Source organism: Poecilia formosa, unplaced genomic scaffold (assembly GCF_000485575.1).
Source record: "Poecilia formosa unplaced genomic scaffold, Poecilia_formosa-5.1.2 Scaffold375, whole genome shotgun sequence".
NCBI classification, from domain to species: Eukaryota; Metazoa; Chordata; class Actinopteri; order Cyprinodontiformes; family Poeciliidae; genus Poecilia; species Poecilia formosa.
The window spans coordinates 446,747-474,431 of NW_006800314.1; the positions used below are offsets into that span (position 1 = coordinate 446,747).

At 40.6% G+C, this 27,685-nt stretch overlaps 2 protein-coding genes and 1 long non-coding RNA gene across 4 annotated transcripts; 1 reads left to right on the forward strand and 2 right to left on the reverse strand.

Annotated features, from left to right (window-relative positions):
• Positions 1-713: 713 nt before the first annotated feature.
• LOC103154167 (cAMP-dependent protein kinase catalytic subunit alpha) lies at positions 714-20,392 on the reverse strand. 2 transcript variants are annotated; one of them, XM_007575363.2, is made up of 11 exons: positions 19,658-20,355; positions 17,446-17,507; positions 15,553-15,681; positions 14,204-14,302; positions 11,988-12,070; positions 11,056-11,182; positions 10,226-10,321; positions 9,980-10,102; positions 7,995-8,054; positions 7,791-7,895; positions 714-7,695 (listed from the first exon to the last, which is right to left on the reverse strand). In XM_007575363.2, the coding sequence occupies exons 1-11, from the start codon at positions 19,701-19,703 to the stop codon at positions 7,570-7,572; spliced, it is 1,056 nt and encodes a 351-aa protein (XP_007575425.1). In that variant the 5' UTR covers positions 19,704-20,355; the 3' UTR covers positions 714-7,569. The 2 variants fall into 2 exon arrangements, 1 of the variants encoding a protein (XP_007575425.1); XR_001659118.1 differs by lacking the exon at positions 714-7,695 and adding an exon at positions 8,762-8,890 and having other exon boundaries at positions 7,878-7,895; positions 19,658-20,392.
• On the forward strand, positions 20,330-23,159 carry LOC107833378 (uncharacterized). Its single transcript, XR_001659119.1, has 2 exons — positions 20,330-20,413; positions 21,825-23,159. It is a non-coding gene; the product is annotated as an uncharacterized LOC107833378 (long non-coding RNA).
• LOC103154168 (histone chaperone asf1b-B) lies at positions 22,695-27,685 on the reverse strand. The gene is made up of 4 exons (XM_007575364.2): positions 27,360-27,685; positions 25,628-25,743; positions 24,697-24,873; positions 22,695-23,655 (listed from the first exon to the last, which is right to left on the reverse strand). Exons 1-4 carry the CDS (start codon positions 27,466-27,468, stop codon positions 23,458-23,460), a joined length of 600 nt encoding a protein of 199 aa, XP_007575426.1. The 5' UTR covers positions 27,469-27,685; the 3' UTR covers positions 22,695-23,457.

The window sequence follows — 27,685 nt, forward strand, 5'->3', positions numbered from 1 at the left end:
GTGGTGAGACTGAAGGCTGCCTGACTTTAACACACATAAAGAAAACAAACCATTGGATAGAAAACATTTCTGTTATATGTGTTCATCGTCACAGATGGCCATTGTTTACATGCTAGCATTTCCATCATGTGTGTTAGAGAAGAAGGGAAGGATGCAATGAGGAAATATGGAAGGAAGGACACAAGGCACAAGGAAGAAGGGAAAAGGAAAGGACACTAGGAAAGGAGGAATGATGGTAATGAGAAAGGAAGAGAAGGACTGAAGTAAGTAGGAAGTAGAAGGACACAAGAAGGAAAATACACAGGTAGGTCCCAACAAAGGACACAACTTCCAGACAAAGACACAGGCATAAAATTTGAAAATACAAACATGCTTTCATAGTTTTTTTCTTTTTCTCTATACTTATCCAGATCTGGAAAATACTGGAAACACATTTCATACTTTTGTCTACTTTTCCAGACTGCTTAGGAACCTCTGCACTCATGGTTGGTGGGAAAAAGACAAGTTCACAAAGGCAAGGAATGGGAAGGGTGGGGGATAACCAATACCCCAGTCAGTCTTTACTAGAGGATGATTTACACACGTCACCATCATTTTCTTTCTCCATGAACTTGTCCTTGTTTGAACAATCACTCACACACACGTACACACACACACACACACACGCACGCGCACGCACACACTACTCAGTAAGGACACACAAGTTCAGGGGAGATTTTACAAGTAAAACTTTATTGGAATGATACTCATGTTGCAAAATATTACACTTGTTTTTATGTCACTGTTCCCGTGACTTTAGATGCTTCCCTTCACAAGAGTGTTTTGTGTGTACGCATGTGTGTCTGTGTGTGTGTGAGTGGTATGGGTCGATATGGTTTACACTGGCTGGGGAGGAGGGAGGTCTCATTTCCCTAAAAAGTGCGACAGTGGGCTCTTATGTACCAGCATTGTGCCTGCACTGAGAAGAAGTTGTGTCTCTGCAAAAGTGTCTCAAGGATGCTGCATACTGAACCCGACATGAAGGAAATGTTGGGGATGTGATGTCCCAACCACAGATGTAAACAATATCATGATGATAGTAATAGTCTATAAATTAGGCTATCATAATCAGTGAGCAAGCGGATGACGACCAGAAAGCTGCCATCTGTCTGCCAACATATCTTCAGATTCGTCAAGAAAATAAATTGACAGAACACTGAACATAACAACTCAAGAGAGACATTTTTTTTTAATTCAAACCAAGTGGCCTGACATGGCATAAACAAAATAAACAAGCCCCAGATTTATTGTGGTAATTCATTTCCTACCACTTATAACATACAAGGATACAGAAAAACAAATGTGAAGCATAACATTAGGTCATTTTATGAAGGGGCCTAAAAGTTTCAGACTCTTTCTGTGTGAATCACAAGGTAAAATAAATAATGTTACAGTGGACCATTGTTTCAGATGTAGTATGTGTTTTTATTCTGCAATTAGGTGTTCCAGGTTCGCTGTAACTCAGACCAAACTCACATTCTGTCTCTGTTCACACAGTAGTAATAATAACACAGCCAGTGAACACACTTTTGCCTTAGAGTTTCACGACAAAACCAGCAGCTCAAACTGTAACAAATTTACCACATACGTGTTAAACCATGTGAGAGATGTGAACTGAGTGTTTGTAGATCTTAACCTGCATTTGTAATAAGGGAACTGACAAGACAAACCTATTTTTCCAAAAAATTGTACAAAAAACCCCAAAACAAAACATATAATGAATTCAGAATTTACTGCAGCGGGACAATCTCCCACTAGAAAAAATACAAAGTCCAAACTTTCACTTGAGTACGCTTACTCAGTGAGGGAAATAATTGAATGATAGAATGTAATAGATTTTTTCAACAAAGTTACCAGAGCCATTCTTTCTGGTAGTCCCAACATTCCCTTTAAAATAGATGCAATAGAAGCATTTCAATTCAGAGAACAGAGCTGAACTGAGAACTGCAGCAAATAATGACATCTTTGGGGGACGCCAAGTCTCCATAACAATCATGAGATCCTGTCTACGAGCCACCCAGCTGCATGTGAGGCACGAAGCCTTTCCAGTCCCTCCTTCGTTAACAGAAACACGGACAGCTTGCAAAACTCTACTGAGACCCTAGACAGCGGTACGAGCTTTGGTCAGATGAAACAGAGATTAAGCTTTTCAGCAACAAACACTGTAAGTGGGTTTGAAACAAAGTATGAACATGTGTAAGTGTCATGTTGACTGAAGTACAGCGGAGTATCTGTGACGCTGTGAGCCTGTTGATTATGGCATCATAAATTCTTTGAAATACCTGATGATTTAGAGAAAAGCCTGGTGGCTTTTATCAGTAAACTGAACAAAGTCTGAAGAGCCAAGACTCTGGAGAATCTCTATAGAGAGGATTATGTAAAAGAAAACGGCCAAAAGTCCATCTCTGTAAATGCTGTTGTGCTGCACTATTGTAAAAAGGTGGCTGTTTGACGTCTTAACACAGGGCTCCCAGTGACTGTGTCACATTGTTGAAAACAATTATTTCCTAACATGGTATTTCATTCCTCACTGAGTAAATTTACTTCAATAACAAGTTGGAATATTTTTAAAAAGTGTGATATTGTGGTACTACACTAAAGTATTTCTGTAATTAACATTTTTACCAGACGTGATAACATATTGTGTTTATGTTGCTTCCTGCAAGTTCTCTTATTTGATGTTTATTGATGTTTATTCGCTGTATCGGAGAGGAGGCTCTGACTGACGGCTGAACCTCGGATACAGGAAGTGCAATGTGGCTCATAGAGCAGTGGGCTACATCTTTTACTTTGCAGAACTGCCGAGGGCGTTTGCTTGTCAGTTCTACTTGTGGTTTATGGATCTGAAGTAGACTTATGACCAGGTCCATCCCAGGTATTTTGGGGGCTGTTCTTCACAAGTATGGGGTGTCTGGCTGGGTATCCAATCTATGTGTGCCCAAAGCAGGACCTGGGGTCTGTATTCTCGGCACAAAGTGAAGCCTGTTCCCAGTGTGCTCTGGATTCCACCAATATTCATGGATATCAAGGAATAACCCTGTAGGGGAGGGCGTCTGGTTCGGAAACATCAGCATCTCATTTTTACTTTTTTTTTTTTACTTAAGATGGGGGTTCTGTTGGCTTTTTCAGCCCATGACCTCCAGTGGGCACTGGAGCGGTTCACTGCAGAGCGTGAAGCAGCCAGGATGAGAGTCAGCCCCTTTAAGTCTGAAGCCAAAGTTCCTGAGCAGAGACAGGAAGACGGCTCCCCTCTCAGTCAGGGGTCAGTCTCTGCCTCAAGTGGAGGAGTTTAAGTATCTAGGTGTCTGGTTCCCGAGTGATAGTAGGACAGAATGCTAGATCAACAGATGGATCGGGGCTTTGTATGCAGTTGTGACGTGTTGTGACTGAAAAAAGAGCGAAGCTCTCAATTCACTGACCTAGGTTCTGACCCTCACCTGTGGTAATAAGATAAGAAAAGAGGCTGAAAGTATGAGATCCTGGATACAAGCGACCGAAATGAGCTTCCTCTAGAGGATGGTTGGACTCAGTCACTGCTTCTCCACATTGAAACAGTCAGTCGAGGTGGCTTGGGCATCTGATCCGAATGCCCCCTGGGTGCCTCCCTTTGGACGTTTTCCGATCACGTCCCACTGGAACGTGATCGGACCCAGGGGAAGACCCAGAATTCACTGGTGGGATTTTATGTCCCATCTGGCATGGGAACGCTTTGGGATGCCCCAGAATGAGCTGGATGATGCTTATGGGGGCCAGGGTAGGATGTCTGGGGATCCCTCTTGAACCCGATCCTGGATAAGTGGAAGACAGTAGATAGATGGACGGGAATGGTCTCTCCTAAGAGACACATGTGGTAAAGGATACTGTGAACCCAGGTCGTCCACCTGGACAATTCCTTCATGTTAAGCCATTTCAAACACCACTCTAATTTACAAATGATGCACACAGACTAGTAACATTGCAGATGTGTATTTCAAACAAAAGGCCAATCATATTTTTCTCATATCTGAGATTTTTCACGAAGTCGAGACTCTTGACAAAAAACATGATGAAAGGAATTCCTTGTGCCTATCTGAACTGCAATATTTCACATCCCTAATAAGGTAAAAGATCAAATTATGATTTAACGCCTGAAACAAACAATTGAATCCTCTCAGGACGTTGTTTTAATGCCCTGCTGTCAAACTGTGTCAAGCAAGGAGACCCCCAAACATCCGAGGTGGCCTTTGTCGTAAGCTTCAAATCACCAGGTTGTTTGGCGAACATGTTAAAGGATATTTCAACAAGCTGTAGCAGGAAAACAATGATCAAACAGTTCTTCTCAGTAAACACATTTCTATTAGTCCTACTGACATAAAAATTCACACAGGATGTCTGTAACAACCCAAGAAACTCCCACTCACAGCAAGATCGACACAAATTGCTCCAGAAATTAAAGTTATATGTAATAAACTTGAGTGAAAAAGGCAACTAAAACATAATTGAAATCTGTAACCATGTAGTAAGCAATCCTGTCTTGTATTAGTTCAGTTATCAATAATTTATGACAGCTGATTTAGGCGGGAGCATAAACAATTTGTCTTTCATGCTGTTGCCAGAAAAACGTAAGAATCTCCACAACCATATTATTACAAAAAATACAAATGGCACCGAACCATTACAGCCATTATCCGGAGGAGGAAAGAACACAATTTCACTAAAAATCAGCCACGGCTGGGTGGCTTCTGTGTTTTCTGTAAAAATTTCTGACAAAAAAAGAGTAATCAGAACAGGTCTCCGAAAGTAAATGATTGCTCTCACTGAGCTTTAGTAATCCATTTTTTTTAAATCATGGAAATAAACCACAATGGCCTCATTGAAAACTAACTATGCAAGACTCTCCTATTGACCGGAAAGTTTGCTCTAAGTCTGCTACAGAACATTTTGGTCAAGTCAGTGGAAAACTGGATTATCATCTTTAGATGAGACCAGCATTAAACTCTTTGAATGTCACTACACACACAATGTTTGGAGAAGAAATGGCACTGGCCACCAACCCCAAAAACACCACATTGACAGTGACGTTCGGAGGTGGGAACATGATACTGTGGGCCCGTCTTACAGGATGTGGTAGTGGCAGCATTTATAGGAAGAAATGTACCAAGATATTCTTAGTAATGCCCTTGTTACAATATTTTGTATCAGTTTTTTTTTACCTCCAGGAAATTATGTGATTGGAAAATAATGTATATTGCATCACTATACATTCAACACTGTAACATACACGACTTTAATTATAATATAAACAAAATCTTGCCACATGAGAGTGGTTGTTACACACGCAGCAGCTGCTACAAAATCATGTCAGCTGCAGCTGTTGTGTTCTGATTAATTTGGTTAGTAATTGTTTGACCACTAGGGGGCGCTCTCAAAACATAGAAATTTAATTCCCATAGGGTCTTTTGTTTACTCTTTCTAAAGAGAAATTAAAAGATGGCGTGGTTATGAAAAAGCAATACATGACTGGTCATGACTGCAGAACATTTAAACAAAATTGGTCCTATTTGTCTCTAGTATAAACAGACAAAGCTGATCTAAAGTAACAAACACTTGAAAAACATGACAGAATTTGAGGTTTTGCAAAATGTCCTTAATTTCCTCCTCATGTTCAGACTCATGTAACAGGGTATCTTTTAAAATGCCAGTGGCAAGATAGGAAGGAGTGCAACAGCACATGTCAGAAAGACAATGATGCCAAAAACACAGTCATGGAAACTTGTAATCTGGTGTCGGAAAAGGAACCAGAGGAGAGAAAAACGGCTCAGTCAGTCACCTGACTTGAACATAATTAGAAACACTATAGAAATAACTGGTTATCAGAGAGCGGTGAAGAAATTTGAAGACAGTTTTTATCAAAGAATAAGTCAAAATGACAACTGAGAACTTCGACTAGCTTCTACATACGGGAGATGCCTTAAAGCTTTTCTTTCAAATATTTAAGAGAATTCAACTTTATAATATGCAACCTGATTTATGGACTTAGTTGCTTTTATTTCTTTGTATGTGCAGATTATTTGGGTTGCTAGCAACATCTGGTGTGAATTTTATACCAATATCCTCAATGGAAACAAATTCACTGAGGAAAAACATGTTCAATACAAAATTCCCAGATGCATATTCACTTCCCATCTCTAACTTGACAAACAGAGTACCAATCATTTTCAGATCATCAATACATACACATAAAATGAAACTTAGCAAAACTAGTGCATGTCCTGAACGCACACAAAAGAAATGATGACAGAGTTTGCATGGTTCTCTTTTGTGACACGAGCGACAATCAAGGTAAAGCACACCATCCTGATCGCCATCCGTACGGACCGGAGTGCCGACGACCCTCAGCCAGAAGCAGTCGGAGGTCCTCTGCCTCACACGGTGTCTAAAAGTCAAAACCAGGGGGGCCAAACGGTTGTTTCAATAAGTAGAATAATCTCATGTAGTAAATTAGCTCTGAGCTGAAACAGGAAGTGCTTTTCTATCAAAACTGACCAAAAATTCTGGAAGGGATAAAGTGTGGAAGACGCCAACTAAAACTCTAAATAGACCCTCTTTTTCTTTTCTTGTTCCTTTTAAACTCGTTTAAAACCAGAACTTCAAATTCCCAAATCTGTACTCCGAGATTTACCTGCTGATCCTTAGGCTTTATGGAGATAAATGTCTGTTAAGTGATATGTTCAAACCTGAGTTTCCATTATGCGGTTGGTGTTTTTCTCGCAACACCGTTGAAACTGAGAGAAATCCGTCCTTTTTATTGGTATGTCGTCGTACTGTAACGTTAGCATGATATGGTTTCACTGGAGCCACTAAGTACCTACTAACATTTAAAAATGGAGTACTGCAGATATGTACAAAGTCTGTATATATTAACAATAATAAGAGCCGTAGATGGAGTTACACAACAGACGTACCTGACTTTTTGTTTCGTCTTTCTTTTGGCCCCTCGAGCCTTTGAAGTGTTTCATCTATGAGATGGGTCAGGTGAACTCAAGACAAACTATATATCACATGGGCATTTATCTTAACGCGTGTTGTGTTTTGCTCAAACCATCTCGTCGGCGCAAACCGACGATATCTTGCGTGCGCACTCGTGCGATGACCGGCCGATTGACGTGTTGACTCGTCTTTGCTGTGGCGCAGAAACGAACGGAACGGAAACGGATGCAGAAACGGGAAGATCTCGGGCGAGAATGCGTAGAGGCAACTCTAAGTCAGCGGGGCTCCCGACACCCATAAAACACAGCGTCGTTATAAAGGGATTCATAAATAAGACGACAATAAAGAAAACACAACAAAAACGCAACAGAAAAGGCAACACTGCTGGTTATCAGTCTCCGCTCTCTTTTTCCACACACCTCTATTCGATTTTTTTCCCTTTTTCTTTTTTTGTAGCTGGTGCTTATATTTGGACAGAAGACAGTACACTTTTCTTGTGTCTCCCTTTTGACCAGCCTACCTTATACTTTCCCTATTTTCCTTATTTCTTCTCCTCTAACTCTAGAATTCAGCAAACTCCTTGGCACATTTCTCGGTGAAGGAGACGCGGATCTCCTCCTCTTCATAGTCGTCAAAGTTGCTGGTATCGCCTGGTCCTTTGAACTTTGGAACAAAGGGAGCTTCCACCTAGAAACAAAAAAAACATCAAAAACATAAAAGGCTCCAAATCGCAATCAAATCCAGTGCAAACGGAGACACAATGTAGAAACACCAACACGCACCTTTTTCTGGTAGATGGCAATCCAGTCAGTTGTTGCAAACCACTTATGACCTTTGATGTCATTGACTCCGTTTTTGAGGTTCCCAAAGCGTTTTGTGAGATCCACCTGAAACCAAGAGGAGAACGTTCTCATCATCTCGGAGGTCTTGGAAAAGTAAACCACGCCTCACTGGAAGTTCAGAACTTCCTTGACTTTTGCCTTCACCTGTAGGAGGTTCCTCAGTAGGTCCTTCAGGTCTGAACTGAAGTGAGACGGGAAACGAACCTGAGGACAAGGAAATAGAGGAAGCGGTTGTGTGAACGCACAGTTACAGAGCCAAAAAGAGTCTTCCACAACAAGTCACCAAAAAACCCAACAAGCAGGTGAATGGGAGCATTGGGGATCCTTCTCATTTTTGTTGTCTCTTTTGGTTTTACCCTTCATGGGTCGCCACAGCATCCTCTGCATCCTCTACGCTCACACCAGCTAACTTCATGTCCATCCATACATCTTGGGTTTGGTCTTCCTCTCGGGCTCCAGCCCCGTGGCTTCCAACCTGCTGACATGTCTACAGATGTCCAAACCGTCTCAGCCTGGCCTCTCTGATTGCCCATCCCATCACTGCCAAACAGAACCTCAACATCTTGAGCTGTGAAACCTCCAGTTCTGCCTCCTGTCTCCTCTTCATCGGCACTGCCTCTAAACCACACACCATCGCCGGTGTCACTACTTTCCTTACATTCTCGTTGATCCACTTTTATCACATCCAACTCTGCGCTTCTCTCCATCCATTCCACCCCACTTGCACACACTTCTTCACCTCTTTTCCACACTTCTTCCACTGCTCTGGAAGATTGACTCCAGGCCTCTACCTTATTTTGCCTTTACTTCCTGTGACATCACTGTTACATTTGTGCCCCTCTCATTCACACACACACACACATTCTGTCTTGCTGCGACTGATCTTCATCCCTCTCTTTTCCGGTACACACCTCCACCTGTCTTGCTTTTCCTCTATGTGCGCCCTGCTCTTACTGCAGACCACAATGTCGTCTGCAAACACCACAGTCCTTGGAGAACTCCTGCCTATCCTCATCCTCATCTGTTAGTCTGTCCATCACCTACACGAACAAGAAAAGGAGAAATCCACTTAGGTTTTTTGCACCAATGGTTGTTGGTGTCAACTTCCAACTGGTTGTTTATTTTTTTTTACAAAATGAAAACGATACTGAACTCGCCTTGATTCACTCTAATGGTGTCAAACTCCAGTCCTCGAGGGGCGGCGTCCTGAAACTTTTACATGCATCTCTAGTTCACCAACATTTGAGTCAAAAGGCTGCAGTCAAGTTCTCCAGAGTCCTGCTAATGACCTAAATGTTTGATTCGGCTCTGCTGAAGCTGAGACACGTGTGAGAGCCGCATGGCACCGGCTCTGGAGGAGTGAAATCTGACACCGGTGCAAGACGGTTACTGCATTTAAAATAGGGTTCCACGATATCTGTGAAACGTAACTGGGATGCTACTTAACGCACAATTTAATTTCTTTTCTTTTCTGTTTCCATTGTCATCACGTTCCCACCGCTATTTTGCAATCTGAAGGCATCCATACAGTGAACATGTATCTCAACAGACCAGAATCATTCCTGGCAGGCAGAATTTGCTTGGATTGCGTACAAAATATATCCTGTCAAATATTGCATCCAAGCAGTCCTTACTGAATATGATATTGCAATTCAATATATTAATATGTAGCTCTAAAAGGTTTTTAAAATGTCAAAAAAAAAAAACACTACTCAATGAAAATTCAGATTTCTCTAATAAGAAGGGAAACTTTCATCTTTAATGTTTATTCTTACATTTTGCCTTGTAGATTTTTAGTTCACATTTTATAAAAATGTCAAACTCTTCGGTTGGATTATGTACAAGAACTGAAATTACTCAGTCTTGGTGAGACTTATTTATATAAGACCATAAATCCTAAAATTAAATAATGCACCACGAAACATCTGGATTTCTTGCCGAAACATTTACATACTGTAGAAGAAGTCCCCAGAAATCACTGAGTTTTTAAACAACACAAAAGAGAAAAGTACCGGAAATTAGTAACATTTTTCTCTCAAAAGCGCGAGACTAAACAGTGAAACGGAGTGGAGAAGTCCGTCTTCAGTCAAAAACACCAAACATTTCAAAATGAAAACAGCAAAACTCACCTTCCCTGATACAATCTTTTCATAGATTTGAATTGGCTGATCGGCAAAGAAAGGAGGATACCCTGCTGCCATCTCATAGACCAGAACACCCAGCGCCCACCAGTCCACCGCCTTGTTATATCCCTGCCAGTGTAAACAGGTGGAGAAAGTTCACTTGCATTTTCAGATTGCCACACTTCAGTCTTCTACTAAAAACACAATCAAAAACAAACAAACAAACAAAAAAGTCAAGAGAAGATGGATCACCTTGCTGAGGATGATCTCTGGAGCCAGATATTCTGGGGTGCCACACAGTGTCCAGGTCCGGCCCTTTACCCGTTTGGCAAAGCCAAAATCTGTAACCTGAGTAGCAATGAGAGAGAAAGAGAGAAAAAAGAGCTGACAGACATTTATTTTAATGAGAAACAACAGAAATAAAATGAACAGAGATAGATGGAAGAGAAAACATTTTGGAGCAGAAAGAAATATTTGGTGTTATTTCACATTAAACCACAAGGGGGCGACATAACCATTCAAGACTCTTCCAGTTTTACTACAATAACATGAATATAAATTTCACTTCCAGTTTTCTAGATTTCTTTTTTCTTTTTCAGACTTTTAGGAAGTTATGAACATGTAGACTCTCCTGTTTGGTTTTCATTTGGTTTCCAGAATTTTACCGTATTTATGAAATTTATTTAAAATTCAGGCAACCACAGCTGCACCGGTATTTTACCGTAAATTAGAGACTTTTTTTTTACAGTGTGGAATGGATGATTTTAATCCCTTTAAATCCCAGTTTGTGATAAAAAAATAATAATTTTATCTCAAACAATTTCAAAACAACAGAAAAAAACACAAAAACTGATATCAGAGAAATAAATCCAAATGCACAAATGATAACACAAGAATAAGCCCGAGGAAGTAAATACAAAGAAACGAGCTAATATGAGAACACCCTTGTGATAATAAATCAACACAGAAAAATAAATTGAATATGGCAAAAACCTACAGCGAAACTGTCACGACATGGACAAAAATGAAAACCAGGACACAAAACACCGAAAGATCGTGATAGAAGAAACAGAACCTCTGACCTGTATGTAGCCCTGTTGGTCTATGAGCAGGTTTTCAGGTTTCAAGTCTCTGTAGATCAGGTCCAGAGCGTGCAGGTACTCAAAGGTCAGCACGATCTGAGCAGCGTAGAACCGAGCGTGCGGCTCACTGCGCCAACAGAAGCACAGCAGGAACCGACAGTGAGTGGATTGGTAAAAACTTTGGAGAACTAAGACGCAGCAAAAAAATACCAAAACATCTTCATGGCTGTCATCAGAAACTACTGAGCGCTTCCTGAATGCACACTTCAATCAGTAACTCCAGGAAGTTGCAGTAGCAACTGTTAGTGCAAATTCACTCTTTATTCGCAATTCTTTTCTCAGACTTTTCAGTAGCCATTGCAACTTTTCTGCAAATCCGACGAATCACCTTAACGTTTTTTTCTGACCAATCACTGGAACTTGGCTGAATTTGGACCAATCTCCTCAATAATAGTTAATAGTTTAACTTCCTGTTTTACAACATCTCCAGAAACCTGCACCTGGAAGAAGAAAGCATGCGTGACGCTAAGCGGTAACGTTTTCTCTTTTTTTTCTGCAAAGACCCTTGTGAGACATTCTGCAGGATCTGCTTGTGCAGCAAACAGTTCATGTTATCCTGAATGACCAATAAGGGTTTCTTCTTTTGCACTTTGACTACTCCTTGGGACATGACTTTATTTGCATTACGTTTGCTATTTTAAGAAGGCACTTGAAAATGTTATCTGCATTTTAAGTTTTAACTCTGTTAAAATCCCGTCATTTATTGGGAGGTTTTTATAAGATCATGTTATGGCAAAATAAAGCTTAAAAAATGCATCTTCGACCACAACTTTTTGAAAAAGGTACAGCAAAATCAGTTATTTCAGGCTGCAAAAACAGTCACAACAACAAAAACATGGCAAAATTTTGGAGGGACTGTTAAATGCACTGACCTGAATCTGCCAATTCTTCGTAGGTGGGAAAACATCTCTCCACCTGGTACATACTCCATAACCATGTAAAGGTTGGTGTTGTCCTGGACGCATAAATAAAAGGACGGAGATTAGATATACAAACACACAATAAACTGGAAAAAGACATGGGAATCTGAGCACAAAGCTTGTTGAACCTCTTGCTAATGTGTGTTCCCTGACTGCCTTGGTGAAATAAACCTTAAATGACAAGACCGTAACACAAATAAAGTGACAAAATAGTTTCACAAAAACTCAAAATACCAGCTTCAAAGGTGAACCCTAGAGTCAGTTTGTCTCTTTTGGGCTGCAGAACAACAGCTCAGCAGCATAAGAGCTGAGGAAGGCTTTCTCTTACAAATAAAATACATTCACCTGTAATTTTACTCCATTGAAAGCGTTTTTAATACACAAAAATGATACTGGACCTCTCAGAATGACTGGTGGCACAGATTAGTGTTCATCGGTGCCACTTCACTCCGTGTGCAGAGCAGCACATATGGACCGTTAATAGGTTTATTTAAGGCCTCAAGGATACTGGATGCCTGCCCAACCAGGTGCATCTAAACAGCTTAACCTGAGTAAGGACATAATTGGAGCACGGCCCTCATCTGGGTTAGTCTGTGTGGGCGCAAGAGCGCTGCTGACACCTCTTCACGTGGCCGGCCTGGTTTTGTTCTGCTGAGACGCGGGTTTACGGTCTCGGAAGAGGCGACAACACAACAGAAGTAATGAATCTAATCTGGATTGGTTTATGCAAATTTATTAAAGACTCTTGATTGGATAGGCTCTTAAAAAGTTTACGAATGGGAGGTCACAGCTTGTGATTGGCCACACGTGTTCTGGTTGTAGAAGAAGGAGTGAATTACATCTAAACTGGATCAAGTTTAGAAACTACAGGTTCTGAAAAAGGCATTAAAAAAGCCGTGAATCGATGGCATGTTTAGATTCTTAAATGTACGTTTTTCTGGTGAATGACCTGGACAAAAAGTCAAATTTTGATTATTTAAATCCAAACTAGGGGAAATAATCTGAAACTGAGGTAATTTTTTTTTAAGTCCCAATTTTTCCAGAAATCTTGATTTTCATCTGGAGAAATCTGACATTTTTCCATAAACGTAGTCAGACTTGGAAACCGATAAAACAACATAAATGGGTCTTAATCATTTTGCCCCTTTAACCATTTCCTACTTTTGTTGCCTTAGGTCTGTAATTTCCAGGAGACACACACAAACACTGACGTTCAGCAATGCTAACGATGCTAATAGCTAGTAGAGGATGATGAAGACATTTCCATATGAAAACTTCAAAACATTTTGTCTTTGTTTACGATCAGCATTAACCTGATTTACTGCGATTGTTCTCTCACGGACGTGGTAGATTATCACATTCGTTCCCAGTAAACGTTTTAATAATCACACTGGGAAAGCTGGAATTCATGTTAAACTCGGTTTAATCGAAGCTCAGCAGGTCAGACCGCTTACAAAAGCGATGATCCGAAACACACCTGAATCAAATGAATGGCTCGTTATCAGGCCTTTGTAGAGCTGATCCCGGTCTGTTGGAGTAAGGATACTTCTAAAACTTGCAGGATGGTGGCTCTCGAGGACTGGACTTGGCCACCCCAGTGCATCTCGCTGTTTACGCGATTAAACAGTAACTATGACTGCTATCCTCATAAAATCTTACGGTACAAAATGAGCAAAGGTTAGCGAGAGGTGAACGCCAAAACGTGGCTGGGTCTAAACGGAGAGGTCAGCAGTGGGGTCATCAGAGCTCTGAGCGTTTGGAGCTCACACTTCCTCCGCATGCTCACGGGCCACACAATCATTTCGTTATGCAGCAACAGACAAGTTCACGCCTGATGCTGCCTCTGCATACAAAGAGGCGACTGACGCCACATAAACAGACAGGACGGAGCAGCGCCGTGCAGAAACAGCGCGGGACTCCACAGCAGGCAGCAGCAGCCAGTTTGATTCAATTAAGCACAGCAGAGAAGTGGGTAGCGGCGAGCGCCCATCTTTTTAGCTCACTGTCTTTTATTTTGGTGGTCTGAAACGCTTTGATCTTGTCAAAGCTGACATGCTTTCGGAGGCCGTTTTGAGGAGAAGCTCTTGACAGTCGGCCTGAACGCCAAAACGTCCAATTCGCGACCGCCCGCGAAAACAAACAGGGACACCGTCGGACGTTCTCCGTACCTTGAATGAATACTCTAACCGCACAAGAAAGGGAAAGCTGACAGCCTGGAGGATCCTCTTCTCGTTTAGAGTGTGCTCTATTTGCTTAAGCTTCACCACCTGGAGGTCACACACACACACACAAGCAAACTCAGAAGAAGGAAAGGAACTCAGATTGATCACATAAAAGACTTGTGAAATTTGAATTAGGTAATAAAAAACACAACAGCTCTCTTACAAGAGCACCCTAACATCACCTGAGAGGTATACAAGCTTTACTTTAACTAAACAGTTAAATACTCGATTAGTCACTTGATACTTGGTTTTGGAAAACAAGACAATGAGATTTTAATGTTATTTTGTGAATAACTTAAGAACACCTTTTTTGTTGTTGTTTTCACAGTTAATCAGAAACGACACTTTAAGGATTCTGAAATAGTTAAAACAAGAGTTTACTGAGATCTCTCTCGGCGTAACATCTCTAAAAATGTAAACACCCCGTTACATTTCTTATCAAAGTGAAGCGCGCCTAACAAAACGTTACCTAGCCGTTGTATCTGTTCGTTCTGGAAACGAAGGTAAGCTCTTCAGGCTCGACAGAGCATTTCCAAGTTTAAGACTCGTGTTTGAATTGCTGACGCTTTCATTGTGAGAACAGCATGACTGGCTTCCACTGTCTTAACCGCATCAGTAACTCAAGCCAGGTTTAACCAGCACATACATCATCGTTGACCTGTTGAACTCACTCTAAGGTGGCAGTGATACCGATTCAGACATCGGAAATGTCTGAATTGTCTTTTATAAAGACGGATTTTTTATTTTTATTTTTTACTTTTATCCAGAAATGATCAAATGCAGTCCAGATTCCCTAAAATAAAACATGAAATTGGCTTTTCACTTTGAAGGGAAGTTAAAACTCAGACGCTAACTTCGGCGTCATGAACCAGATGCGGTATCCTCCAAAACCCGTTCAGTTCTTATGATCCGTTTGGGTCTTCTACAACAACAACAACAACAACAACAACAACAAAATCCATAAAAGATTGTCAAATAAACAGCTTAAAAGCTTTCAGCGACTACCAGCACAACTCAACAACTACTTCCTGTCTTACGCCACAATAATATTCTCATTTCCTATTAGCAGGATGATCAGAGACGAAGCTTACGCCTGGATTTGATGCTCCCTGAACGAAGCACCGGGACTTTGTTTTTTTTTTTTTCCAATACCAATAAAGAACAGGTCAGTGTTCCCACGAGTAACACGTGGGAACACTGAACATGAGCGTCTCGATGACGATAACATCTCCCAACCCTCCTAACTCCGCCCGCCCTCCTGCGACCTCCTTGACCCCCACTCTGCCGAGACTGACCTTCTGCTTGTTGAGGATCTTCATGGCGTAATGCTGTCCCGTTTCTCTGTGCTTCACCAGCATAACACGGCCAAACGAGCCCGTGCCCAAGGTTTTCAACCTCTCAAACTGCTCCAGGCTAGCAGTGTTCTGGACACGGGGAAAACAGGAAGAGTTAGCACGTTTTTCTGAAAAAGGACGGCGGGAGACGCCATTGCAAAGCCATTTTCATAAACGCATGAAACGGATGTCCACAGACAGACATGAAAATATTCATAATAACAAAAAAAATAAGATAAGTACTGTAAAGTAAGGTCTAATATGCAACGTAAGGAAAAAATAGCAGGTTTACATTCAAAGTAATGGGCGTGCGTGATAGCAGAACTGCCCAAACTGTGCTGCTGTATGTTTCTGCAAAAACAGGCTTTTTACAAGACTATGAAAACATGCATAAAGAACTGCCTGCGGGAATGTAAACGGGATGCTGTATTTGTTGGAAACAGGGATGGTTGCATTCTCTGAAGAGAAAACTGGAATTGGCGGGTCACAGTTTCACAAAAACTGGAGATTGAAAATCGGCCAGAAATTTAGAACCAGTCCGTCTTTATTCACAGCTGCAAACAGAAACGGTGATGGTTACAGCATCAGGTCTGGGCAACGAGATGGTTCATTTGGTCTTTTGGTTCATTTGGTCTTGAGGTCACATCAATTAGTGACCCCAAAATGTCACTAAGTGATGCTGTTAATCTTACTGTGAGTTTTTTTAGCCACCATTTCCTGACTTACACAGGGATCAATTGTTGGTCTTTCCCAGTTTGAAGAGGGGCTAAGTGAGAAAAGTGAGTCGTAAAATAGTTATCCCTCAGGGGAACTAATAAGGTTGTGGATTCCTGACTAAAACTTTCTCAAACAGCAGAGTTTAAGATACCAAAATGCTTCAATTACATTTAAATGAGTAGACAATGTTGAGAAATGTTAACGTTTCTCAACTTGGGATTTTCTCCCACATCTATGAAAGTATTTCAATGAAATGTTGGGATTTTCTGCAGTAGTTTGTATGGTTGTTGTACTATAACAGAAAAAGATTCATTATTTTGTATAAAAATGTCTTTGTTGTTGTTGCATCAACCTTCCAGACCTCTCAGGTATTCTGATTCTGGTTCTGCTCTGCATCCCCAGAACCAGAACCAAACGCGGAGAAGCAACATTCAGCTTCTATGCACCACAAATCTGGAACAAACTTCCAGAAAACTGCAGAACAGCTGAAACACTGAGTGCCGTTAAGTCTGGACTACAAACCCACCTGTTTAGAGCTGCTTTTGAAACACAGTCATGAAACACGAATCAACAATCTGAAGTGTAACGACGGGAAAATGTAATGTTTCAAATGTTCACCGTATGTTCTATGACTTTGTATTTTCGTGTTTTTATGATGTTCGAAATGCCTTGTTGCTAAAATCTGCTAAACAAAAAAAAAAAATTTAACTGACTGATTAATCTTTACCATTGGGCAAATACCTGCCAGTGCACAATGCGATGTAGAGAAAACACTTTGGTAAACCATGAAAAACAATTGTCACAACAACTGCATTGATGTATTTTAAGATACAATCATATTAATCCCTGATCCGGTCATTAGAAAGTGACGACTTGATGCAGTGGTCACTGTTGGTTTCCCCTTAAATCTCAGCTGAGTGGTAGGTGGGGTGTCCGCCTTCCAATCAAACTTTGTTACACTCAAATGAGCCGAACAATTTAGACGTTGTAGTAAAACTTTAAAACTATTAATTTCTATATTTCTGTGTGGCTGACAGACATAAATTGTCCTAAGCCAGAGTTGGGCAAAACATAAATGACAACTGCAAGAGTGTCTTCCACTTTCTGCACATTAAAGTGAATCAAACAGATGCAAACCTGTGAAGGATTCTCCCATTTCTTGAGGAAGTCCTCTTTGGCTTTAGCAAGGAACTCCTTGACTGCAGGAGGACGGGAGAAACGTGTGTTAGCGGTTTGTTGTTACAGATAATGAGAGATGCCACAGAAATACTTAAAGAGTCTGCTGATATTTTTAGAGGTCAACTGCACAACGCATGACTAAACCTACATCCTGCTTCACTGTTATTTGTGGCATTACTTCACAACTTTGACTAACATGAAAAGCAGTTCCAAACAATAATTTGCATCCAACACACACACAGACACACACACACACACACACACACACACTCATCCAGTCAGAGTGCTCAAAACTCCACTTGTGAAAACACCTCAAAAAGACAGCATAATTACATGTTTCAGTGGCTGTGGTAAGAAATTTGATGTGTTTTTTGTTTTATAGATATTTTTATAATAAAACAGAAAGAAGGCACAAAACGCGTTACGCTTTCCTGAAACTCTAAGAGCCAATTCCTGAAACTGGGAGCGAAGTAAGAGCTTTCCAGTCTGCATGGCAAATAATCTATATGATTCTCAAAAATTAAATACATAAATAAATAAGAACGGGCTGAGCAAGCATCTGCTCTGCACAGACAAACAGCCTGAATGTAGACGACACAGCAGAGGAGAGTCTAACTAATCCTTGTTGCACAGCAACCGTGTTTAAGCATTACACAGTGGCATATGTTGTTGGTTAAAGTGCTTGTAGCACATGTCCCGCTAATGTTTTGCCATGCAAACCACTTTCTGACGCTTCGTGTTATATTATAGTGCAAAGAGGGAAGGCTTTCATTTTCTGCTCAACAATAAATTTGTATTGAGCTGGAGCTGAGTGCAGGTCCATGCCAAGGATGTATGGAATATTTTTTGTGGTGCCTCCCAACCGGGCCTGTCGCGGTTACGAATCACATTTTGCTGGACGATAAATTTCGCCAGAAATGATTGCGATAAACGATAATATTGTCACTTTGAGACCATTTTCAACTAAAAATAGTGACAATGAAATACTAACGCAAGTTTGCCCTCTCAAATACGAATATATATATATATATATATATATATATATATATATATATATATATATATATATATATATAATCTCTGTGTGGGACAATGAAGGAACTTTCTATTCTATTCTGTGAAATAGTTTTGAATAGTTTTACATAACTTCTACAGCAAAGTTGAGGAGAAAACTGCACAAATGTGAGAATAATTAATAGTTTTTTGAATAATGTCCAGAACCAAAAGCGTCACAAGAAACATATAATTTAGGAAAAAAATATAAATGTGTCGTTACATTGTAACTTTTTTTTCTTTCATTTTTATTCAGGGAAGTCCTTCTAAATAGTTTGTTCTCGTGTAACAAAACATAGATCACAAATACTTATGACTTATTTGCAAAAAAGTTGAACTATTCCTGAATTTTTTCCCCAGCTCAAGTAGCATAAAAAGTTTCAACGTAACCCCAAACATGCTAAACATATTTACACATATCCCTCCACGCATGTGTGCAGACAGTGGTGAATTTATCAATGTGAATTCAAGTTTTTGTTGAAGGAAGCCCCAAAAACCAATCCCGAGCTTCCGAGAAGCTTCGCAGTTCGCCGATGCTTTGGGCCGGCACTGGGCGTGTTGGGACCAGTGCCAACAACAATATCTATTTCCATAAAGCAACAGGCACAGAGTGTTCGGGGAACATCTGACACATAGCTCGTTTGCGATCTTGCCAAGATCGGAGCACAAGAGAAGTGGAGATGCTAACATAGCCGCAGCTTGCACTCGCTGGTTTGCAGCTCATAAAATGATGACTATAGACTAAAACTTGCTGTATGTCGCGTGTAGAATCTCATGCCTCACTAACGCACCACAAACAGATCCTAAAATCGATTCCTGATCAGGATGTTTCATATGGACACGGAGTGAAGCGTTGCTGCGTAATTTCTGCACGCGTACAGTTTAAAGCCCAATTAGCGGGTCGTAATGAATGGAGGTGGAGAGGGGGAGAAAAGGCCTGCTTGTAGCGTAAGGCAGGTGGTGTGAAGCTTTAACGGGATGCTGTGTCACGTTGTTTCTCATCGTTTCATGAGGATGTAACGGAGCAGGTAAAGATCGGAGGGGAGGGGATGGAGGTGAGAGAGAGAGTCAGAAAGAGAGAGAGAGACAGAAAGAGAGAGAGAGAGAGCATACCCACCGCTTTCCATCTCGCTGCCCTTTCTGGCCGTGGGCGCGTTGCCCATGATGACAACCTGTCAACGGAGCAATCCGTGGCTTTGGGCCGCCCTGCAGCCTCCTCAAGCCGGTTTAATCTCTCTTAGATCGTCTCTGTGTTTCCTCTACCCAACAGAAACGGAGCGTTAACCCGTTTTGAAGAAGAAGAGAAAATAAAATAAAAGAAGAAGAAGAAGAATCCCCGACAGATGCTGCTAATGCGGCGCCACGGCGAGGAAAGGCTGGGAAAGCGGCTCCACTCCCTCCACGGTCATCCGCAGCCGACGCCGGGTTTCAGATCCTCTCTGTGGACCCCCGGCCCCCTGATTAGGGCTTCAATGGAACCATCAGACCGAGCTCGGCGCAGATGGCCCGAGCACGGAGGATACAGTCTCCGCCTGACCCTCCTTGCAGCCCCCGCCGATTGAGCCCCCCTCCCCACCCCCCGCTCCCCACCTCTCCTCAGTCCAGAAAAACAACGATTCCCGGCGCGAGCGAGCAATTTTCTCAGTCCGAAGCGTCCCGTTTTCCGGTGGGGAACCCGGCTTTAAAAAAACAAATCGACCTAGGCTGGGTCCGGCAACTGCAGGTATTCATCCAAATCAACATCGGCCCCCCGTAGCCTCGGAGACGAGCGAGATGACGGAACTACAGGCTGGCGAACGCTCCGCCCACTCGCCGAATCATCCGTTAATTGACAGCTGAGAGCCGCTCGATGATTGGCTACATCCTTGCAACGGTAAGCTCAGGAGTCCTCTGATTGGATATCTTGTTCTATCCCTCAAAGGGACAGAGCGTCTGACAGTCCTAACAGAATAACGAGTGAGAGGAGCGTCATCGATTATTTTCCTCCCAACAACGCACGCGCCCACTGTCTCTGGTCTCCGTTCTCCATTGGCTTGATGCGGAGGGACCGTGGGAATCTCAGTGAGCGCGATGTTGTCCATTGGCTGTGAGCAGTGATTGACAGGAAGGCCCGCCCACCTCCCCCCGCTTAAAAAAAAGAAAAGAAAACTCATTTACCCCACCCCCGTCCCCTCCAGCATCCAGCGACTGATACACGTTTGGCTGAGTGACGTCAACCGCGTGCTATTTTTAGATATGTTGGTCAGAATTTAACGCACGCCTGTATGGCAGGACATCGTATCACATAATCAAACTGCACTTCATTTTGTTACTATTAATAACGGCAACTGGTCAGAACTATAACTAAAGATATGTAAAGTTGAGTTCAAAATTATGTTTTTTTAAGTGAATACTAAAGCTAACATTTTTTGTAATTTTTTTTTTACTTGCACTTAAAGTTCTTAGGAACACATGCTGCTCTAAATCAAAACTTTAATAACAAACTCATTAAATTAATTATGCTACAGACTGAAGAAAAGAACACTCAAACATTTATTGTATAAACTGAAAATGCTTAAAAATATAGATTTCCTATCACTGAACTAATATTTGCCTAATTAACCATGGTTTCTGAGAACTACTTTCTTTCATTTTCTGTGCCTTTAAAAAAATTAAGGAAGTTGATTTGGTTGAGATAAATTATCTTTTTTTAATTAAGCTGGTATGACAAGCGTTTGGTCAACTTAACAGAACTGACCAAAGTTATTTACAAGTAAATAACTTGTACAGGTAAATCAAAATATGAATGCTGATAATTATATTTTTTACTTGTTCTGTTTTTTCTATACAAAACAGCATCCGAAATGTCTGGAATTTTTTTTTTCTCCTTTTGGATATTGAAATACAAACCTTGAATTCTGGATTTCAACTTCACTCACACACACAAACTCTTTTTCCAGCACAATGTTTAACTTGTGAAGAAGATATTTAAATATATATGACAGCGCAACACTCACAAATTTAAAAACTTGTCACACAATAATGACATGAGATATCTCACATGTTCATTATGGACACCATAGAGCCCTTCTCCATATATAAATATTAACCTTTACTAATGAAAATAGTTATGCTTGCTTTTAAGAATTTACATTATATGATAAGTTGACTTGCCATCTCCATAAAGCATTGTGAAAGCAAGGACGTTTACACATTTTGGAGGGATTTTTAGTAAGGAAAAAAAACTGCAACCTGAATAAACAGAATTTTTCTCCCCCCTCCTTTTACTTTTATTGTTATACCAGGTGTTTCTACAGCCAGGCGGTCAGTCAAACCCCACCCCGCCCTCCATCTGTACCCCTCAACACAGCACCTGGATTACCTACTGGGAGAGCACCGAGAGCCCTTTATATCCAGCATCATCAAAAGGCTAATTTCTCACATATTTGCATATCCTTTGGAGCCATTTCATATTGTAATAGTACATCAGTAGCAAAAAACATGAACAAACAGTTAATCACATCGGTATCATTCGTTCCTATATGGACCGAACCGACCCTTACAACCCGTTTCCCTACAGGTGAAGTTCTGCTTTTATGCGAGATCTGCTGGGTGTTGACAAGACGTCAAGCTGGTCCACCTGGTTTCAACACGAGCCTTCAGCTGCAGGTGCATTTCTACTATTGAAACCTAAGATCTAGACATAAACAGGAAAGCAGCAAACATTCAAGCTGCAATAAGCAGGATTTTTACCTGATAAGTGGCATTTAGTTATTTTCAGCAATTTTTTTCACCCCTAATCGCGTCCATTATGAATGCGTAACTAATGCTTTTCATCACCTTAAACATTGCAGACATCAGAAGTGGAGGGAACAGATGGATGGATGGGGGAGTTACTCGATGCGACGAAGATAAAACGAGCGAGAGCAGACGCCCCCTCCCCTCTCTCCAATTTTGTGCTGCAGTTTCCTAGCAACATGAGGCTGGAGTGGAAATGGTGAAGTGATGCTGCTGCATTTTATGAATGAAACTGGAAAAAAGAGCGAGCCAGAGCGGGGAGGGGAGAAGACAGGGCCGTTTTTTTTCTTGTTTTTTTTTTCTTCCTCCACTGCTGTTGCTGTGCTTTCTATTCTCCACGAGTCGAAGCAGAAAGGAGCTGGAAGGCGCAGGGATAATCAGAAAAAAATCCAACAACTTTATTTAACCTCACAGTTGATAAAAATAATTAAAAAAACAAAACATGGAGGTATATAATATATAGTTATGCAGTACAAAATTAAACAACCCCCTCTGCAGAAGGCAAAACAAGCACTAAGTAACATTATTTACAAAGAGCCTTTTGAAACCGCAGAACTCGACATGAACATGGGATCCGTTTCTCCTATAAACCTCAAGTTCAGTGAATTTTAAACAAATGGTGGACAAAGTGGGGTTTGCTCAAATGTGTGGGTTCACCATTGTATGTCAAAACTAACAACGGGGTTGTGCCACCTCTCAGGAGACTGAATATTTTTTTTGTCTCATGAGAAGCAACAGATGAGATTATGTTTTTGCATAATGAAGAGCCTGAACTGTATAAAGCTTGTGCTATATGTGCAGTGATGTCCAATGCTCAAAAGGACAAAGAAAAAAAAAAAAAACATAGTTGAAGAGGAATCAGGGTTTCTCAGGGAGAATATTAAAGTATGAGAAAGAAATAATAAATTAAGGCATTTCTGGCTGTGCAGATCTACGAGTATGAGAAAGAAAAGCATACAGGAGAGGAACCTACGCTGGCCACACCCATCCCATTAAATGGGCCACACAAGAGAGAAAAAAAATGTCCCATGTCGTTTTGTCCTTCACATGTCCACATGGGACGTCCGTGGTCTGTTAGAAAAGTTAGTGATGTTTACGAATGTAAAGGTAAGAAGAGCTCCTTGTTCGTCATCCGGACCGCTACATGCAGTCCATGGAGTTGTCCGGCATCTGTCCAAGAGCTGGCATCTTTCCTGGAACGCAGGACGGGGGCAGCATGCCGCCGACGTTCGGGGACGGGTCCACGTTTTCGCTGTCTTCCATCTTGTCCGCCGATCCCTCCCAGTTGATGTGGAAGCGGGTGACACGGGGGTTGGAGGCCAAGATGTTCCTCTGAAGCTACGGGGAGGACAGAAAGATCAGGGGCTTTGTATGCTCATGCCCTTTAAGTACATGATTTAAGGTAACTGGTGGGTCTGGGTAACACTGACAAACAAACAAAAAAGTATCGCAATATTTTTTGCGATAATCCCTTATGTGTCGAAGGGATTTATCAATTATCGCAGATGGGATTTGTTTCAAAGCAAAGAGTAAATAAAAAAAAAAAGATTTATAACAAAGACTTTTTGCTTCCAAAAATGACGATAGACCAAACAATTCCCTTAATTACAAACAAAAAAAGAAGCAATATCTTTGAATAATGTTATTAAGTGAGCTACAAAAAAACAATGCTGCTGAGAATATGCTTTGATGAAATCACTGTTATTCTACAGACTCTCTGCCTTCTGACCATGGATTATTTTTGCCTTTCATCCAGCAATTTTTGAAAGAAGCATATTTATTTACAGTTTCAGTATAACCATTATAAACTCCAGTGCAGTCATACCTCTGATGTCAGGAATGTTTTCCTCTACTCAAAGTGGTGCAAGTGGCAGAAATCCTGTTCTGACAAGCGTTGCATATCGCTGTTGGTAACCGTGTAAAATTTAGTTACACCTACTTTTGTATTTTGTACTGTTGAGACAGTAATAACTAATAATATTAGCAAAAACAGTTGAGTATTTGTGGGAATGGTTTGCTAAAATCAAATCAACCAAAGTGGATTTTTCAGGGTATTTGATATTTGGTCTTGAAAGGGTCTTAAATGTCAATTAGGACTAAATGGGCAGAGTTAGAGTGAGATTTAACCTTTTTAGACGCATATCCAAGTTAAGGTCACCTAAAATACAAATATGATCAAAATCTAAACTTAGTAACACCTGCGTAAAAACAGACGTTTTTCAGAGTAAGAAAATTAAATTATTACACAATGGAAGACAGGAACACACACACAAAACAAATTCCTTTTGGAGACACTGGAGGGCAGCAGAGAGCTGCACTTCACTAAAGTCTGCTCAGAAAAATGGCCCATTTAAATACAACATATCCTCTGTTAGTTACCTGAGAGTAGTCTGGCTTTAAGGGGGGGTTTTCCCGCAGCTCTGGATCTGTGTATTCATTGTTGACATAATAACCGATGCGAATGAACTCCTGTCCGCGGTAGGTGCAGGTTATGAGGACTACTGTCACTCCCACAGCGTCAGTCTCTGGAATCAGACCTGTATTAGGAGCGTCAGCCTGTTGGGTTGGAGCAGAGCAAACAAAAACATCAACTCAAGAGTTTATTGTTCCATATTGTAAAATCAAGAACTTGGGAATAAAAACGGGGACAAATTAAGTTGAAGCCTCAATCAGAGTTTTGTAGATTAGCTTTGACTTGCCAGTGAGTTTCTCTGATTTCTCTTCTGAACATTAAAGTATGAAAATGTAAGAACAGCTCAAACTTATTGCTTCCACTCTTTCGGTTGAAAGCACTCAGTAGTCATTTATTTTAGAACCAGAGGTAAAGCCATGGACGAGGGAACAGCAGCTGCAGAGCAGGGTTTTGCCATTTTGTTTTAGACAAAATTATGAAATTACAAATTATGCACCATTTGGCCTTCTTAGCAGGGCTCAAATTACAAAAACCTTAACATATGTATGTATTTTCTTCAGGATAAAACTGAGCAATTTTATGCACAATGTCCAGCTTTCCTGATATCTGTTTAAAAGTCTTGCTCTCTCTCACTTTCAGCCTGAACGAAGAGCAGGCATCTCTAGACATCTCACCTCTAGATATAGTTTCATTTTAAATGGTTTCTTAAGCTTGTACTTCTTTAAACTTTAAAAATCTTGCTAATGCTGAAAATAACTTTGAAAAGTGCTGAGGGCTGCACTTATTTCGTGTTCACAGATTTAGTGAAGCTTAATCAGTTTGGTGGCCAGACGATGTCCTGTTTTACTGGTTTGTAACATAACATTAGACAAGAAACGTAGTCAATCGGGAACTCACCTGAAACACAAACATGTGTCTTCCGGCTGGAACTGGACCAACCAAAACAGAATCTAGAACCTGGTCGTACTCTTCACTTTCTGCAGAACCAACATAGATGATCTTCCACTCCAGATCTAATAGAGGAAGGAAAGAGGTGACGGGTTAGGATATTTTTCACAAAAATAAAAACTGAGTTAAAAATTCAAATTTCAGCTCTGTATGTTCCAGTTTTTTTGAGTTCAGAATGAAGGATTTTTAACATGATGCCACTGGGAATTCATTGGAAAGCTTTGCAAACGGCAAATTCAAGCAATAATAATAATAATAATAATAATATTAAATTATAAAAATACAAAATAAGTATTAGTTGTGTTCTGCAAGTTCAGAGAAACAAGCACTGAAGTTGGTTGAATATGCATTAATATAAATGGACAATTTTACAAACATAAAGGATTTTTAAAAATTATATACCCACTTGGTATTACAGTGCTTGCACAAAAATGTGTAACTTGTCCTAAATTATCTATTTTTAAAAAGAAAAGCAATTGTTATTCTTACTGTTGACACATAACATTAAACGTTGCTGTTTTAATGAGGTTATCGTCACAATATATTTATTCTTGTGAAAAATATGTTGTGAACCAAATCTTTAAGAAAAATCCACTACATTTAGACTTAGTTTTACAGCAGCAGCTCAATTTATCTTTCTTATATATAAGGGAAAATACTTAAAAAAGACAAAAACAAAAAAACAAACAAAAAACAACAAGCTTACATTTATAACAGCTTTACATTTAAAAAGGATGCCAGCTACTGACATTCAGCAAGTAGTCATAGTTATTGATTATGATTAAAAGCATCTTTGACTTGATTTCAACTCGCATATTTATATTTTTCAAGCAATGCGTTTCCAACTGTAATTAATTTCAGTTTACAGTCTGAATTAAAACAAATCATATTTTTTAGTGAAAGCTCAAATATAACTGCAAATGGATCATTGATGGGCAGAAAATCTTGCATCTGATTTTAACTGGTTATGTATGCATTGTTTTAAATTAAAGGGGCTTGAACGACAAACATCTAGTTCAAGCATAATACGAACACTAAAATGCGTAAAATAACACCTTATATCTAATGTTGAAGGCAAAATGCACCCCCAAAAAGGCAGGTTTATAACAGTTTGTTGATAGCAAACCTTGTTATGGTTGGTTTTCGCGGCTACGTTTTCCCACATTTAATAATGCTTTCTTTTCAACCGCAGCACACAGAAGTGGAAACAGATAACAGAAAAAAAAATTCTCAAAAAATGAAACAAATAAACAAATGAGCAAACACAAACGACAGATTATTTCTAAAAGAAAGCACAGTTTATTTCTGGGTATTTTAATCCACGGCAGGAATTTGTATTTCGCGGCAATTCCTTGACATACCAATGTAATGCCGCCAGCCAATCATCTTGTCGGAAAACACTGACGCACTGGTAAAAGAGCCAATCAGCTACAACAGAAGGCGGGCTTGTCAGCACAAACGCGCCAGCGCCAATTTTTAACAGTTCGCATAAAGAAATGCATACGAGCCGTATAAAGCGCAAGTTAACAGTTATTTTCAGGTAAACTAAAATGCATAAACGCGACGTACTGATGTGTTACGCTTTCTCACAGTGAAGCTAACACTTCATAAAAACCTAAGAGCGCCCAAACTCAACAGCTCACAGATAGTGTGATTTTACTGACAATAAAAGAAAACTCACCTTCAGGTAAATCCTCCATGCATTCAAACGTTATCTCAAACTGAAACGGGTTTCCAAATGGGCTCGGGTTGTCCAAAACAGCAACATTTAACACTTGTACCTTTGCCATGACAGAAAATGAAGACGCACTTCAACCTCGAAGATTAATTTGGCTGCAAAGAATCCTAAACTATCACTGAGCACTGGTCTGTCGCAGCTCTACAGCCGGCTGTCGAGTCGTGAAGTTAAAGTTCAAGCCTTTATTCTCAGAGAACACCTACACAACCCATCGGCGTCTTGGCAAAAGGAAGTGCGTCACTTTCTTTTTTTTCTTCTCCGCTGATGAC

Excerpts from the sequence above, each read along its gene's own strand:
- LOC103154167 (XM_007575363.2), bottom strand. The coding sequence starts at position 19,703 with ATGGGCAACGCGCCCACGGCCAGAAAGGGCAGCGAGATGGAAAGCG. Across the intron at positions 15,682-17,445 it reads AATGGGAGAATCCTTCACAG|AACACTGCTAGCCTGGAGCA; the intron begins GTTTGCATCTGT and ends CCCCGTGTCCAG. Across the intron at positions 14,303-15,552 it reads AGATCCTCAACAAGCAGAAG|GTGGTGAAGCTTAAGCAAAT; the intron begins GTCAGTCTCGGC and ends TGTGACCTCCAG.
- LOC103154168 (XM_007575364.2), bottom strand. The coding sequence starts at position 27,468 with ATGGCAAAGGTACAAGTGTTAAATGTTGCTGTTTTGGACAACCCGAGC. Across the intron at positions 24,874-25,627 it reads GACACATGTTTGTGTTTCAG|GCTGACGCTCCTAATACAGG; the intron begins GTGAGTTCCCGA and ends CCAACCCAACAG. Across the intron at positions 23,656-24,696 it reads TAAAGCCAGACTACTCTCAG|CTTCAGAGGAACATCTTGGC; the intron begins GTAACTAACAGA and ends TCCTCCCCGTAG.